Raw genomic sequence first — 16,721 nt, forward strand, 5'->3', positions numbered from 1 at the left:
CAATTATTTACTGTAGTCAGGAAAGAACGCCTCCAATTAGAAGATAGTCACTATTAACTTTTTAACAAATGTAGCCCGAAGCAGTGAACTTTAGAAAGTCCCTGAACCTCAGTTCATTCCACCTAATACTCATCAGTTTTGCAAAGCAAGAAAGGGCTCCAACAGGGTCATCTAAGGATCATGCTAGCTCCTATAAGATGCATATGCTTATAGACAAAATTCTGCTAGTGACTATATTGGACAAATGTGAAAAAGTTACAAGTGGCACACATATTTCAAGAAGGACGACCAGAAAAACAGCTTTTCAGCATTTTGAGGAGAGGACTATAAAGAAGAAAAAAGGAAGGGTGTGGATGATCAGAAAGACAGACTCAGACTCTTCCTGAAAAGCCGTCTACTATTTTTGTATTCTCAACAAGATAGACCAGTTAACATACCACCTCAAAAAACTGCTATATAGTGAAACTGTAGTCTGCTGAGCTATATTTTCCATTCAAGAGGTAAATAAAATTATTCCTTTATTACTACATAACATCAGTTGCCTGTTAACCAAATGCTGAACTTGTTATGGCACAAAACATTCATTTTAATATGCCTTCTATGGCTCGAAGGTCTAGAACTGTCTTAGTCGGGGGTTAACCTTTCTGGTTTGAGCCCTAGTCTTTGGCTAACTTTTTCAAAAGTGAAAGGTTCCCAGACCAACACATACCACCACTATCAGCAGTTCCCAACCATACACACACAAACACAAGAAAAGTGTACAGCTGCTCAGTTCATCTATCACTTTGCTGTACTACTACTACATATTACTTCTTACTGAAGTATCCAAAAGACAACAGTATTTATCTCTTCAACATACCAAGTCTATCACAATTACTTGATGCTCTGAGCATGCCCAACACACTTCCTTCTTTTTTTTTTCTTTTTAAATTTGTGATACCTTTACAGCAGTGCTCTCTCCTCTGCAGCAACAATATTCCTCACAAGTGTACGGGCTTCCAACCATCCCACCTCGCCACAAAGGATCAAAGAGCTGCTTCTAGATTCTCTCAGATGAGGACAATTGTTTCATGAACTCTTTACACAACCAACGCTCCACTAAAACTTTGTACTATGGGCATGAACATGTACTTATCCCTCTGTGAACTCCTACTTTACAAGGGTAAAAGTTTGAAAAGTATCTAAATTTCCTTAAACATATTAGGAAAGGAAAACTCTTTTCAAAAGAAAAAATCATGGCTCTAATATGGGTCTTGCATCTCTGTTCTTCCTCTACTACTCCTTTTTTTTTAGGTCACTAGAAAGGAAAACCAAGTGGATCTGTTTCTCAGACTATGATTAACTCCCACTGCATGGACAGTGTTCAATCATGAAAATATATATAAACAGGTACAACTTTGCTTACTTGAGCAGCCTTGTTAAGTCAGTGTAAGAAAACTGGGCGCCATTCAAACTGTAAAAGAATACTGTGCAGGCTCAAAAAAAAAAGATGACATTTTCCCCCCTTATTCTTTTTTGTTGTTTGCTTGTTTTATTTAATATGTGTACCATGACTTTGATCCTGAAGCCTGTTCCTAATGGGGAATCCTTGGACCAAAGCAGTAAATCCTTAAAGTCACTGATGTACTAATTTGTGCAGGTAAGGGTTCCTTCCAAAAATTCAAAATCAACTATGTATCTTTTACACACAAAAGCAACTTTATACACATTATTTACCTTACTACTAAGGTAGGCTGGAATCCTTTAGAATGAAAAGTTCTATACTAGTATGTGAAACGTTACTGCAGACTTGTAAAATTATTTTTTAAACTAAATAAGCAGTTTGCATAACATCAGACTTGTAACGTTTGCCATAAAAAGTTGTCATAATCTGTAAAAATAGAGTTGGTCACTATAAACCGAAAATTGGGCTAAGATGTCTTCATCTAAGATCAACTCTTCTCCCTGAGGTTTTTAACCATAATAAAAACAAACACCAATATCAAAACTTTGGGGAGAAAGTGACAACTTTAAAAGTAAATAACCCTTTGTATACAATATATGTTTAATTCAATTATTTTTTTTTACATGGTGCAGGGTGGAAAGAAGCACAGAAGTAAGGATTCATTTGGTGTTCAGGTGAGAAGTTTTCCAAGCATGTAAATTACAGATCTAGTCAGATATATTGAGATGTGACAGATGTAATAAAGATAGCTGTATGTTTCTTTGTGTTCCTGTCTCAGCAGGAGAATTTCCTGTAGAAATTAGGATCTCTGGGGAGCAATTAGTGCAAATCACTAATACAGGTAACAAGTCTTGTTCTCTGGAGGAAACAGCGTATATTGGTTTGTTCTGGTTCAAGAGAGATGAAACAAAGGGAAACCGTACAGAAGAGCACTTCTCTTAGGTACGTACAGACTCTGCCTGGAACAAGGTAAGTGACAAAGTATGTGCACTTTCTGCTGGAAAACTGAGGCAACCTGGTAGGCTCAACATGTGAGCAAAATGCCTACTACTAAGTATTTCTCTGAAACACTGTAGTTATGTTGAGATGAACATGAGGAACAGAAAGAGCACTGCTGCTGCAGTTCCCCAGTGAGAAAGAGGAAGGTGAAGTCCAATTGGGATGCCTTTGAGAAGAGGCCAAGCAAACCCTGAACGCTGACGCTGCTGTCTTCCATGGATGTGACAGGTAACTTGGAAGAAATACTTCATATACCAATTCTCCTCTGCTGTAGATAGGACAGACAAAACACAGGCTGGCATAGGTTAACAAAAACTTAGCGGGAGAATCCACTCCTCTGGTAGGCTATCTTATTAGTTCTCCTGAACTCCTGGAGTTACAAATATTCAGAAATTGGAAAAGCTTTACAGGGAAGCAACATACATGTTTGCCTGCTTCTTGTTCTTTCCAAGCATCCGTTATGGCTACTACTGGAAACAGGATAATGGTAAGAGTCACTGTCTGAGTCAGGGACCACATGGACCACCACCAGGCTGAACTGGTTTAGGAACTGTTGTTTTCAAAAATAAAAATGACATTAAAAAAGATTAGTTTTATGTGACTGTAACACCAAGGTACTCTGTTTAGAGATCAGAACTCAGCTTTGCCTTCTCTGAACTCGATACTAGACAGCAGAGTTTTCTGAGCCCATTCCATATTTGGGGAAACACACATAACCAGTATTTCTCCCCAAGTGGAAAAGTCAGGATCAGAACCCAATGTCCTTTGCTACCTAGACTGACATTTCAAACGGTCATCGCCGTCTTTCAACAGCCTATTGGGCAAGTCCACGCTAGCCAGTAATTTGCTACAAACAACAAACTTCCTTTCTATGTCAACTCTGACTATGGCAGTGTGTTTTCTGTGGCTGCAAGGAAACTATAGGAAGTCTTCAAGGCAAGATGCTGCCAAAGAGTCATGATTTGGGGACACACATAGCAGAAGTACTATCTCACAAGGGCTGAACTCATTTAAATGGCCAAAATATGGGTTCATTTCTTAATATACACTTTAATTGGTCCTCTTAGCTAGAAAGACATTTGTAAGTTAAACATGAAACAAACCAAATGTAGCAAAACCAAGCTTAACAAGCGTAGTATCTAAAGGTCTGGTTCCACTATTGCCTTCCAGTTTGTGAGGTCACTTAAACTAACAAAGTGGATATAAAACAGTACCTCTCTAATTTTGCAACATGCTGCCAAACTGCAAAGGTATATAAATGACTCCATGCACTATAAATACACTGTGTATGAAAACCTTAACTTTTATTTTTTTGAAGTTTCTGATTTCACCCCCGCCGCTGTGTAACGATGGGTACTACCATGGGCTCACGGTTATTTTGGAAACCGCTCCGGAGGAGCACCACGCCTGAGAATTCACGCAGGAGCGCGGCGCTGCCCGGCTGGGAGCAGCCACCCCGAGGGACCCCCACCACCACCCCCAGCGAGCCCTACCCGGGCCTGGGGCCGCCCAGGCCCCGCTGTGCTGCGGGAGGGGGTGTGAGAAGCCCCCCCCCCACCACCACCACCTCCCCCCCCCCCCCCCCCCACCCCGCCGCCCCCGGGATCTCCGTCCTCCCACCTCACCGCGCCCCCCGCCCGCCATGTGCCGCCCGGGCTCTGAGCATGTGTCGGCGCGATGCCGCCCCCTCCCCTCCCCCCCTCCTTCCCTCCCCCCCCTCAGCGGGGAGGGGGCGGCATTTGGGGCTTCCCCTGGCCCGGCCCCCCCCCCTTTCCCCTGCGGCCCGGCCCGCCCTCACCTGCCAGCGCCAGGATCTGGGCCTTGTGGAGCAGCAGGCGGTCGCCCCACTCGCCGGGGCTCTCGTCGTCCTCCTCCGCCTCCTCGGGGTTGCGGTACACCGTGTAGACCTTCTGGTTGTCGAAGTCGAGCTGGGACGTGGGGCTGAAGTCCTGCACGCAGGAGACGGGCAGCGCGTAGCAGACGTTGTCCTCCAGGAACCGCACAAAGGCGTACATGGTGCGGCGGGCGGGCGGGGCGGCCGCGCCGGTCCCGCGCTCCCCGCTCTGTTATTGTTCCTCAAAATCCGCCTCTGCGCTCGGCTGAGCTCGCCTGGCCGCGCCGCCAGCCGGGCAGCCGCCAGCTCCGGGCAGACACGAGCAATCCAACGCGGAGCGACGCGAGTCGGGCTGCTGCGCGGCGAGGGGCGGGTGGGGGCCGGGGTCGGGGCCGGGTGGCGGCGGCGGGCCGCGGCAGGAGCAGCCCCCGCCCGGCTCCCCCGCCTCGGCCCGCCCGGGGCCCATGCGGAAACACCCCTTCCGGCGGCCCCGGGCGTGTCCCGGCCCCTCCGCCGGGCGCGGGTTCGTCTCACCTCGCCGCCCGGCAGGCCCGGGCTTGCCCCGGCTCCCCGGGAGCGGCCTCACACCTCCGCCGCGGAGGGTGTTGGTGCGGGCGGCGAGGCTGGGCGGGCAGGTGCCTCCGTCCGAGAGGCTTTCGAGGGTACGGCCGGGCGGGGTGTCAGCCCCTACTCGCCAGGCAGGTGTGTCGGAGGGACGGCTCCTGCCCCTCGGCCTCGGCCATGGCGTCGCTGGGCCTGGCGGGCTGACAGGATCCCGGCAGAGGCGCTTACCCTCCAGGCTCCGTTGCTCAAGCTCGTCCCCTGTAAAGGCCCTGGGAAGCTCTTCTTCCAAGTTAAAAACTCCTTAGAGCTGTTCCACAGAAAGAGGCCTTCTCCCAGTTCTGTGGAGGTGACACACTGGGACGTCTGCTCCTAGGCCTGGGCAGCGCCAGTGAGCGCAGAGAGAAGGCGTAGGAGGGACCCGTGAGAGGCTATGGCCGCCTCAGCAGAGGTGACCAGGTCCTTCATGGCCGAAGAACACAGAACCCCACAGTCATCTGCCAAGTGGGATTCAACAGAATCTGAACATCTGTTTTTACCTGAAGGTCTTCAGGGTAATGGAGAACCGCCTGCACTCAATGGTACCGTCCAGCGGTGATTGCTGGAAGAACACAAAGCTTCCCTGCGCTCCCCCAAAACAGCACAGAGAGTTGAGAAACCCTGTGCCGGTGTGTAAGAGCAAGGATTAGAGACCATGCCATTTTTAGCAGAAATTCCCAAGCTTTTAGAGACACACACGTACTGAGTATGGAAGTTTTGAGCTTCCTGTATGAAAAAAGAATGTGGCAACATTGCTTAGGGTTCACAGCAAACTCTTATCCACGTTTCCAGTGCTGAGGTCTGTTTTACTCAATTAGTCTTAGGAACAGAACAATAATACATGGAGAATTATTTAAAGGCAAAAAAAAAAATCGCAGAATGAGTAATAAACAGCAAGAGAGGGGCATCACTGCTTTTCTGTTTGCAAAAAGCCAACACAAAATGAAACCAAAATACATTATCTTTTCTGGTTTGCATATCCCGAAGCATTTGCAGTACTATCGCTACCCATTACATTGAGTTTAACCACACTGAACTTCTTTTTCCTGGTTATCTTTTATAGACTTCTTAGTACATGGGAACAGACCACAAGCTGGAAAACGTGAAGCAAAGTTTTGACTGAGCACTGGCACAGGTTGCCCAGAGAGGTTGTGGAGTTTCCATCCTTGGAGATAACTCAAAAGCCATCTGGATGTGGTCCTGGGCAACCTGCTTCCAGTGGCCCTGCTTGAGCAGGGGGCTGGACAAGATGACCTCCCGAGGTCCCTTCCAGCCTCAGCCATTCTGTGAAAGTATCAGAAACTTATATCCAGCAGAAGTCTGTCTGTCTCTTAAGCAACACGTGAAAACATAAGGAATGCATACAGGTATAGTTAAGCCGATGTAAATATTTCAGTAACAAGCTGTAAACTTCCCATACAATAATGGCAGCTTTATTATTTTAGCAATTACAGAGTTTTGCAAATACTTCAGTTTAAGATTGGGGATTTAAATGGGAGTACTTTATGTTAACAATAAACTATTGCCAGACTGGCATGTAATTACAGGCAAATATAAGCCTGCTACAAAGTATGGATGACAAATGTAGCTAGGCTGCAAGGGAAATGAAATTCCAGCAAAGATTGTGTTGCTGATCAAACAATAACAGCTGCTGTGGCGCTCCTATCTCCTCTACCTCGTGTTACAATGGAGGTAGAGGGAGCTGCAGAAAGACGACAGGACAGACTGATAGCTGGAATTACTCCTTGGACACTGTTAAAATGAGGTGAAGGACAATTTTGTCCCACTAAGTTCAGTGGCTAGTGAGGGATTCGGTACACTGACTCTTACCGGGATTGTATTGCCTCCGCAGCTGAATTCTATTAGCAACATGTAAGACTGCTGTCGAGGGAAAGGAACACAATAAAAGGGAGAAACTGGAAACAACAGAGGAAACAAAGAGAAGCTGAGGGCTCAAAAATTAGGTTGACTTGGAAGGGGAAAGATCTCTTCAGGTACCAAGGAGGCCTGGGTAATTTGCCCCAATGAAAGAAAACTGAAAGATTTCATGCAAAGGCAACTAGCGTCATAGTGGGGGTTTTTTTGGAAAAGGAACACTCTAAACTGGTATTTGCAACATTTTACATTTGAAGGTTCAGTTACAGCAAAGTCTGTAAAGATCTTTGTATCAGCAGCAAAAAAAGGTCTCAAATCCTTGAGAAAGGCTGTTTCACAGTTCTCCACTGAAGGACTTTTTTGGGAACAGATTCAGGGTCGGGATGATAAATGCATGTTTACACTTGGTCCCTAGCACACACATTGAGCCAGAAGGCATTATAATGCTAAAGAATTAATAATGATCCCATACATTTCTCTTCTGCCTACAAGGAACAGTGTTAATTTCTGGCTTTAAAATCTATAAATAATCTGCACTGGTTAGCTGTGAAGCTGAGGAAAAGATCCATTTAAGCACAGAATGGTTTCATCAAGTATTGTCACTCCCTTCTTTTGGACCTTTCCCATTTCTACTAATGGTTAGCCAGCTGTTTTAACACTAGAGGTTAGCTTGAGGTTTAAAGATGTTGAGCTATTTTAAAGGTGTAGATTTTAAAACTCATTGTTAAGGGAATTACTGGATCCTCACCAGATTTAAATCCTCTAGCAAGTCCAGCCTTTCAGAAACAACACAACCCTGCTGAGAAGTAGATTGTCATACTTTCAAAATACAAGTGAAGCCTCAGCTTAAAAAGTAAAAGTGTCGCTCCAAGAGTGAGGAAACCACAAAGCACAGTCCCAGCCCTTGTGGGACTCCTGAGTGGCTGTTTCCTGGAACACTACCTATATTTTGCTGCTGTTATTTTTCTTGAAAAGTAAAAAAAGTGTTAAAGCAAAAGCTGATGCCTGCTGTTCTGACGTGCACTCTGTGTTTGCACTTAAAGATACAAAATGAAAAACTAATAGTACCAATAACAGTTACGCAGGTGCTAAATCTCTTTCACAGCAAAACATTAAAATTAGGCTCATCAGTCATATTAATACTGTGTTTAGCACCAAACCCTTAAGGGACACTATATTGATTTTAAATCTACTGATGAAGAAATTCCCATTTTCTTTTATCGTTCTAGTGGAGGTGTTTCACTACTACCTGACTACTCATCAATAAGAGTACACTGGACTACTGCTAGGAGTCCCTACACATTCAATATGCGGTTTAGAAAACTATTGTTTTCTTGTGAATTTATTTATCCTCCAAGTAGTGCATTTCTTACACAATTGTTTTCAAGCTCAAATATACCCTGAAGGAAAGATATATTCCCAATTTTTTTAGGTAACACTGTATTTTAACAATGGCATTTAAAGTCATAAAGCTTAAAGCATAACTCAAATAACAATGCACAAGAACTGTTCAAAGGTTTATGTATGTACATGCATACAATCTACTCACAATCTGGTTAATTTTTACCAACAATATGATCAATAGGGTGGTCAGAAGATACCTCCATTCCATAGTATCTCATTTTTTTACGTTATGATAAAGTGCAAGATTAAGTCATTTCCAGGTGTAAATGAATCTTCCTCTGAACAAAGTCATATACAGCTTCTAGGTGTTTTGAGATAAGAGAGAGTGGTTGGAAGGGGGGAATCTACTAGCTAGACAAACAGAGCAGGGCAGGCATTCCAGAAGGTTGTTCCTCTTTAGATTTTTAAATAATTTTTAACTCTCAAGACACTGTTGCCGCACTCTGCTTTCAGCGTCACAATAATTACATATAAAATTCAAACAAACAAAAAAAAAGAGGTCCAGTTCCTGTATGATCCTAGAAGATGGACGAGAAAATATTTGTGTCCACATATAATTTCTGAAGCACTCCAATACCAAGAGAATAGCATGGGAACCTAGATTACATAGATAAATTCTTAAGATTTAATCTTTTGAAATCTATGGCCTTAAACCATCCTCAGAAGAGGAAGGGCATCACTGCAAAGCTATTTAGTCCCAATTCCTGAGAGTGATCTAACCTTTCTTGGGGCTGAGGATAATACTCAGTCATCTTTTACATTAAACTCTTACATCCTAACAGAACATTCTTTTAAAGAAATGAAACCTAAGGAACACTTTATGGATCCATTCGCATAGGAGACACTTATTTCCCAGCTGGTATATTCTGTAGCATGAAAAGGTAATGATTAAGCCAAAGTGACCACTGGAGAAGGCACTTTCCTCACTGTTAATGACTGGCTGGAGAAACCACGGGCCAAAGAAAAAGCCAGACAGTCATTAACTGCTGAAAATTCCTGACCTAAAGATCATTATTACTATTATAAAACTGGAAAATGAGAAAGTAATTATTTTCTTTGGGTTTTCGTATGTATTGAATAGATAAAATTCCAGTGTCTGTTGCTGTGGATACTGGTCTGTAAGATACTTATCTTTCCCATTCTGGCAGGCTATGCAATGGATAGATCTGGGACTGGCAACCCTTCAAGAATGTGTGCCAGACTGTATTTTCCTTTTCCAAATTACAGGTTAAACGTGCCCACAGAAAGTCAACAGGAATCAGGAGACGCTGCCAGTTGGTGCTATCTTGCCTCAGTGTGAGGCAGTAATTCCCCTTACTCTCACCCAGTCCTTTGCTCAGCAGCAGCCAGAAGCTGGGTTGACTGGGAGCTGCAAATGACTCTCAAATTGTCGTGACTCTCAGCTCCCACCCTGCTGTATACCATTCAAAATCTTGCTAAATACCATCTTCTGTACTCAGGCTATTTTCCATACTATAAACTTCTTGCCTGAGAGGAAGGTAGGAAAGACATTTTCTTTGAGCTGATTCGTGCATGGACTCACCTTTAAAAGATGTCCTTTTGGTACCACTGCCGCTGTCTTCAAGAACATCAACAATATTGCTGTTGCAGCCCAAATGATCTTTATTGCTACTATCCACTGATGGCTTCAGCCTATATATTTTCACTCTATCTGGAAATTTTGTTTGAGATTTTCCCTTTCCTTTTTTAAACCAGACTTTTCCCTGGCTTTTGACAGATATTTTACTAATATGACTCTAAAAGTAGCTTTGCATACATAGATTTTGCACCACTGCAAGAATTTGATTCTTTCTGTACCTTAGATGACAAAGTGACTTTCATTTGGCAAGGACTAAAGTCTTTTTGTAACCTTTGGGCTTCAGTGTAAAAAAAATATTACTAGACACTGCCCGTGATTATGTTATGCTTTAGACAGAGCTTCTGAGTAAGATGGTATTAATGACCCTTTTTCATAATATTTCCATTTTGGTTTTCTATTCTCACATCTGTACAGCACTGTTCTGTCTTGAACCAGCATTTAATTTTATACTGACAGGGAAAACAATCCTGCAGCCCTTTTCTGTACAGACCTATTCTGCTTCAGAGGATCACACAACTAACATGGAATATGCACAGAAGAAAAGGAGGTCAACTGCTACTGACTACATTTTTTCCAGAATGGTACCTCCACATGCTCACCTTTCCACTTCCCTTCAGAAGCCTGATTTTAGCAGGAGACTGGACAGGATCTAGAGATGGTTCTTGCTGTTTTGGAAGGTTCTTGACAATCAGCAGCAGCAGAAATGGGACTGCATAAGTGAGGGCAGTGTCAAAACTGCTTAAAGAGATATGTTTTCACGCCCCAGTGTTTTTTAATTCATACTCTTGTCATACTCTTTCTAATCCCTTTCAGAGCTGGCTATATTTCACTATAAAGTGAGTTTTTAGAAAATATTCCCAGGAATTAGTGCTCACATCTCACCACTTCAGAAGAGAAGGTAGAGTTTTCTACTTCTAATGGAATTCACAATCAGAGATGGACCAGCAGTTCTGCTGAAGAACATCAACTAATGTGAGCACATAAAATCCTGTTGTGGAAGGTGAATGGGAGAAAACAGAGTAGGAATAATCCTCGGAATATTTCAGAGAAGTGCCTTCCTCAGCTGTGTCTTATTAATAATCACATTTAAATTAAAAGAACATAATTCTTCACAGTTGGCAAACTGAATGCTGAAACTGCTGGATACTGAAAGTGCAAGTGCTCACTGATATAAAAAACTTCACTATACTCTGTGAACCTCTCCACTCCTACTAAAACCAGACATCTTTATCATTTATGAGTTACAAATGAAGTTGCACCTGGTCTGCACTAGGAGGTGAATCAAAAAAACAAACACACACAACAAGCAAATGTTAACTGGAAGGAGGTGCTGTCACCCAACTCCCAAAAATTCATACCATGGGATAACTGTGATAGACCTCACCAGGAATTCTTCTAGTTCTTCAAGGAAGAGCAACTCCTTTTATCTCACACAGCATAGAAAATTGGCATTCATCTTTGCCCTACTTACAAGGAAGGTGTTCCCTCAAAATAGAAAATGGCATTGGAAACTGATAACCCAAGAGGTGTTTGAAACCTCGAGGGGCTTCATGCTTTTCTAGTATTTTCCACAAAAGCCTGAGCAACATCTGTTGTGCAAAAATATTTAACGTTCAGGGGAATCAGGATCTTTTTTAAAGCGTGATCAGAAAGGAGGGCCCTTCGTAGGCTGTCACAGTATTCCTCATAACAAAGAAAGCTTTGTTTCATAAAGAAATATCTTGTACTAGAATACCCTAGGGAAACTATAGTTTTGTTTTTTTTAAACAAAGACGAGAATTTTCGAGTTCGAGGTTCCCTTTAAGTACTCTTCTAACATGAATATGTTTAAGGATGCTCTGTCAAGTTCATGCATGAAATGTCATCCAGCCGTCAGTATATTTCTATGCAAATACAGCTGTGAAAACTAATAACTGAAATCTGCATTTTTTTTTTTTTGCATTTCCAGTGTATTATACAACTTCTCATTCTTTCCTGTTTTGTAACTCACGTTAGCCTCTTGTATCAATAAAACAAAGCTCAGGTTATATTGCCTTCTGCTTAAATTCTCTACAAACATCAAAGCTGGACATTTGAATAAGCAATTTAATGTATACATTTTTATTCAGTTCAATATACTGATATTCTCCTGGTAGGAATAAGAATTCTGCAAGATGACTGCAGAGAAGCACACCATTCAGAATATGAATCGGAATATTCTTGCAATACTTTTCAGTGAGGATGGTGTGATATTAAGATTAGATCCTGCATATAATCAGATTTTGATGCTTGTACACACAGTCTGGTATTTCTTTTCCTTTATAAGGTTTGTATGTAAAAACACAGCAATCCAGTATTTTGAACATACACCGTCTGCAGATACTACACAGTCCAAACTGATGAAAAAATAATGTCAATGAAAATAAGAAACTGTCTGGGGCACTGCAGCGTACAGACTTTGCTAAATTCATCATGACTAGTTTTACTATTCTGAGGACAGAAAATATTGCAAGAGCAGTCTTTCCAGAGCAGCTAGAGTAAACAGGGCTTGTGTCCATCCCTAAATTCAATCTTGGTGTATAGATTGACTCTTTGGGAGCTGTAAATATTTCCATAATCTTTCAGATTCTCTGATATGATACACACAGAATTTCTTCCGAATGGCCGGTATTTTCCAAATTTGCTCCCTTTTTATTTACCAGTACATATAAGAGGTAATAAAATAGAAAAGATAAGATAGGTGGGGAGACAACAAGGATTATATTACAAGGAAAAGGTGGCACTACTGAGAATATATCACAGTATTTAGTGAACGTAAATATAAAGGATACCTACAGTTTTTATTCAAAAACATAAGAGAGAAAAGACCACAGAGCAAAGGAAGTCTGAATTTTGCTTAAGGGCTTAAGGGCTAAAACAGAAGCAGCACAGTGCAGTAGCTCAAGATACTGCTTTAAATAGTTAACTGGTTGGGAAGTAAGCTAATAATGGTTTAGATAAATTTTCACCTATGAAAAGTGATGAATTGACATATTTCTTAACAAGTAAGGACAGTTCAGTAGACACCATTATCTGCCTTGCCTCTGACCTGGAGGGACTATCTCTACAATGAAAGGCATAGTCAGTCTCCAAGGGTAAGGCAGTCTTTAATCCCATGGTGTGATTACTAACAAGGACACCAATTATAATTTAACAAAAAGAGGAGAGAGCAATTTCATTATGCTGAGGCTTCTGTGTACACCTTTGTGATCAGCTACTGCCCACAGAGACTTTTCACTGATTTTACACGCCATGCGTGACACAAATATTTTGATTTTCCATGGTCTTTCCAAAACTCACTGAAATCACTCCTGACCACTATCACAGTATTGTTTTAAAAAAATCCGTTAATCAAAAAGAACAAGGACAGTAACCATTCCTGCTCACACCTCACGTTGTGAAATGGACTCAAAGAGAGATTGCACCTAGAAAGGACTCCGGTGGGCCTCAAATACCTACATGCAGCTTTACAATCCAAGAAATCCCACGGAGTTATTGCTTACCCTGCAGGGCTGTCTCAGAACAAGATCTCAAATACCATCTGTGCTGGGTGTGGAAGCTGCCAAAATCCCATCCGCAGAAACCGTGGAGCACAGAGCATTGTAACTCCCGTCCTCCTCTGGAGCAAAGACTGAAAGAGGATACCTCCATCTTCTTACTTTAACAGCCTAAACTTCTCACCTGAAGGTAGGTATATGTAAACCTCCTTTCAAAACACCGGCCAAGAGAGATTTCTTTCAAAATCAGCCAGCAAGACCGGGAGGATACCATCTTTTATCGATAACCTCCTTCACTGGGGCCCTTGCCTGGCAAGGGAGAGGCCTGGCTTTGGTTCCCCCATCTGGCTGAAGGGGTTCAGACCCCAACTCTGTGTCTCCAGTTGTAAAAATCCTTTTCTTCATCTAGACAGATGTAATTTCCTTGAGTCAAAACCCCCAGGAAAGGAATGTGTCTCCCAGTCTCAGGCTCAATGTATTATACTCCAGTTGATTTCTTACTGATCGCTTGTAAAGGTAAAAGCACAGCAGGCGACCAGGCTACTGCAGGGTAACATATTTCTTCCACTGAGAGCAAACTACTTTGAATTAATTCATGTTTACCAATTGTAAGAGCACATACATGGGCAGTTACTGTAAGTCAGCTGATTTGTGGGAAACTTGTTATTCCTCAGTAATTTATTTAGGGGTCTGTATTCCAGAGAGAAAAGTGTTGCTGAAGTGGGAAGTAAGAAATGTAATTAATAATTAGACTTACTCTTAAATGCCTCAAATAGCTCCAAGGTTATGTTTCCTCTGACAAAATATTCTCAGTGAGCATACTTGCTGCTCTTACAGCCCATTACATGCTTTGGCTTGCTTGGGGTTTTGGTTTTTTACACCTTCAGATTTTAAGACAATTGGAAGTGAAAAAATTGCTTACATATGCATGCCCCATTTTATTTGTTTTATGTTTGGGGTTTTTTTAATTGTGGTCTTTGCTGAAATAGCAAGATCAATATAAACTCCATGCTTAGAAGGCTATGAAGAATATTAGAATTTCCTCTGTCTTAAAAATTCATCTAAAATGGCAGCTCTGTCTTTGGGATGCTGTTTAATGAACATCAGTGGAAGACTGTCAGTAATCAGTATTGCTGAGTGGTTTATTTACTTGGTAAGTAACATGGGTTTCGGTATGTAACTTTCATCTTTTAAGTTTAGAAGTTTTGGTCCTAGTGATACAATTTACCAAGTTATCTGTAGGCAATTAAAATATATTCTATAGTTTAACCTTTGGATGATGTATAAATACACATAGGCACTCCTACAAGGCAATTTGTCTGCCAATCTGGAAAATGCTAACGTTACAGTCAATAAGTCAACAGTCTGCAATGTTAAATTATGAAATCAGAAAGAAATCTAGTTCACATTCAACCTGGATATAAAGATCATAAGAATTTCCAATGTTCTGTGTGGGACAGTAAATTTCAAAGACGACTGTATTCTGCCCCAATAATCATGATCTGCACAGCATGTTCAGGTATTGTTGGAGAGATTAAAAACACAAAAACAGAGCAGAACAGCTCAGCATCAGATAATCACAAGCAATTCTATGTCAGCAATAGACAGCTGGAGACATATGCCAGCAATATTGCAAAAGCGGTAAAATGGAGATTTTGTGACAGCAAGGACGTGGGATTCATACATTAAGCTAAAACTCAACCAAAAACATTGAAATTGTTGCTCACAAGTAACAGCTCTCTGTCATAGTGTTCAGAAAGTCTATCATTTGGCATGAAAATATTTAAAGAAAAAATAAAGCAGAAGAAAGTATTTTTCTCTCTCTTTAATATGTTGCATGCTGAACCTCTCTATGCTTTCAGTGTTATTATCTTGGACAAAGAGATCAGAATAATTTTTCCAGATCAGCTGGAAGAGCTGTCCAGTTATGTACCAAACTCATGTTTTGTGAAAATTTTGTGTGAAAAAGCAGTTTGATGGAATTTTATCTAAGAATATTTGTTTAAAGTTTTTTGCTTCAAAATAGTTTAAAAGAAAATGAACAACGCTGTTTCGTTTCAATTGACATCGCTTGAGTCATTCTGTTATTCCCTTCCCCTTGAGTTTCAAGTGTCCATCAACTATTATGCTTCTCTGATACTTATTCCCATCTATGCTTGCTTTGTGCTCTTTCACTTTTTAAATTTAAACATCTACTGCTAAAATGTAAGTCAGTCCAAAAACAAAGCCTGAAAAAATCCTTTTATATTTGTTGTTGTGAATTAGAAGAGAGAACAGGGAAAAATACTTAGACTTGTGAAGCAAAAAATAATATACCTTTCCACTGCTTTCTCTCAGAGCCTTCCTTATAGTCACCCTCAAAATCTTTCCTTCTTTTTTTTTGTAGTTGACCGTGTAAAATCGGGATTAAAAAATTGAAGGATCTGAACCTGAAAAAACCCAAGTTTCCTACTTTCACAAACATTTCTTAGAAAACCCTTTGTATGTTGGATTTCCTATAAAAATGGAAAATAGCTTGAAAATATTCACGAGGCTTCAGATGAGTTCACATCCCCTGCATATGAACAACCATTTCAAAGCGATGTTTTATAGAGGTGGTTAGGCCTGAACATTTTCTGATTTTCTTGCTGAGGCTCTGCCTTTGTATCTCAAGCGTTTTGTCCTGGGATCTTTCCATGATAAGATTCTTGAAGCTGCGACTCTCAGGGAGGGTAATGGAGACAAGTGACTTGTGAAGAAACTAAGGCCCCAGCCCCCGAGGTCTTTGTATTTTAGGACTAGGAGCTTGACGCAGATTGAAGAACAATGTAATGCTTGAGGCGCTGATGAAAGATTTTGAAAAACCAATGCAATAAGAGGCGTCAGCAGGGAATGGCAGATTGATTGCAACAACAAATGCCAAAAAGTTCTGAAAAGAACAAAAATGTAGTGCTGAGTAGAAGAAATAAAGAAGAAAAGAGGGAAAGGACATTAAGAGCTTGCAGGCCTCCAGCAACTTGCCTGCATATCGATGTGTATCTGGGGCAATTAATCAAGCAATTTTCATAACTGTTTTTTTACATTGATGCATAAACTTTGATGATGCTATTCAGTCTAGTTCAGTAGGTGGGGTTGACAGAATCTACCCTACACTTCAACATACTAAAACTTGAGCAGCTCATCGAAGCTCATCTTTTGGGTCAATGGAGGGCCAGCACCTCCAGAGGAGAGATTGCCCATTAGTTTAGGGATAGGAAGAACCATTCTCTCCTGAACTGATTATTGGTTCCTCAATATGTAGCACAGACTGGACACCTAGTACTGGTGTGCCTGAAGCAAGATAGGATGAAGTTAACCTACGCATTCTCCTTCCCCCCCAAATTAATACCTCAATTCATATGGTAGCTTTTTTTAAACAGACAAGCACACAAACTCTAGTTTTGGGATGTAGTGAACCACTCTGAACCACAA

The 16,721-nt window shown here is 41.6% G+C and overlaps 2 protein-coding genes across 3 annotated transcripts in view; both read right to left on the reverse strand.

Annotated features, from left to right (window-relative positions):
• BEND5 (BEN domain containing 5) overlaps positions 1–4,598 on the reverse strand; it is a 32,502-nt gene extending 27,904 nt beyond the window's left edge. For both annotated transcript variants that reach the window (XM_050900615.1, XM_050900614.1), the window contains exon 1: positions 4,242–4,598. In XM_050900615.1, the coding sequence (XP_050756572.1) occupies positions 4,242–4,458 (217 nt within the window). In that variant the 5' untranslated portion in view covers positions 4,459–4,598. The remainder of the gene's footprint in view (positions 1–4,241) is intronic.
• Positions 1–16,721, reverse strand: part of AGBL4 (AGBL carboxypeptidase 4) — a 946,609-nt gene that overhangs the window by 381,464 nt on the left and 548,424 nt on the right. The gene's annotated exons all lie outside the window — the stretch shown is intronic.

The sequence above is a fragment of the Gymnogyps californianus genome, chromosome 8, assembly GCF_018139145.2.
Source record: "Gymnogyps californianus isolate 813 chromosome 8, ASM1813914v2, whole genome shotgun sequence".
Lineage (NCBI taxonomy): Eukaryota > Metazoa > Chordata > Aves > Accipitriformes > Cathartidae > Gymnogyps > Gymnogyps californianus.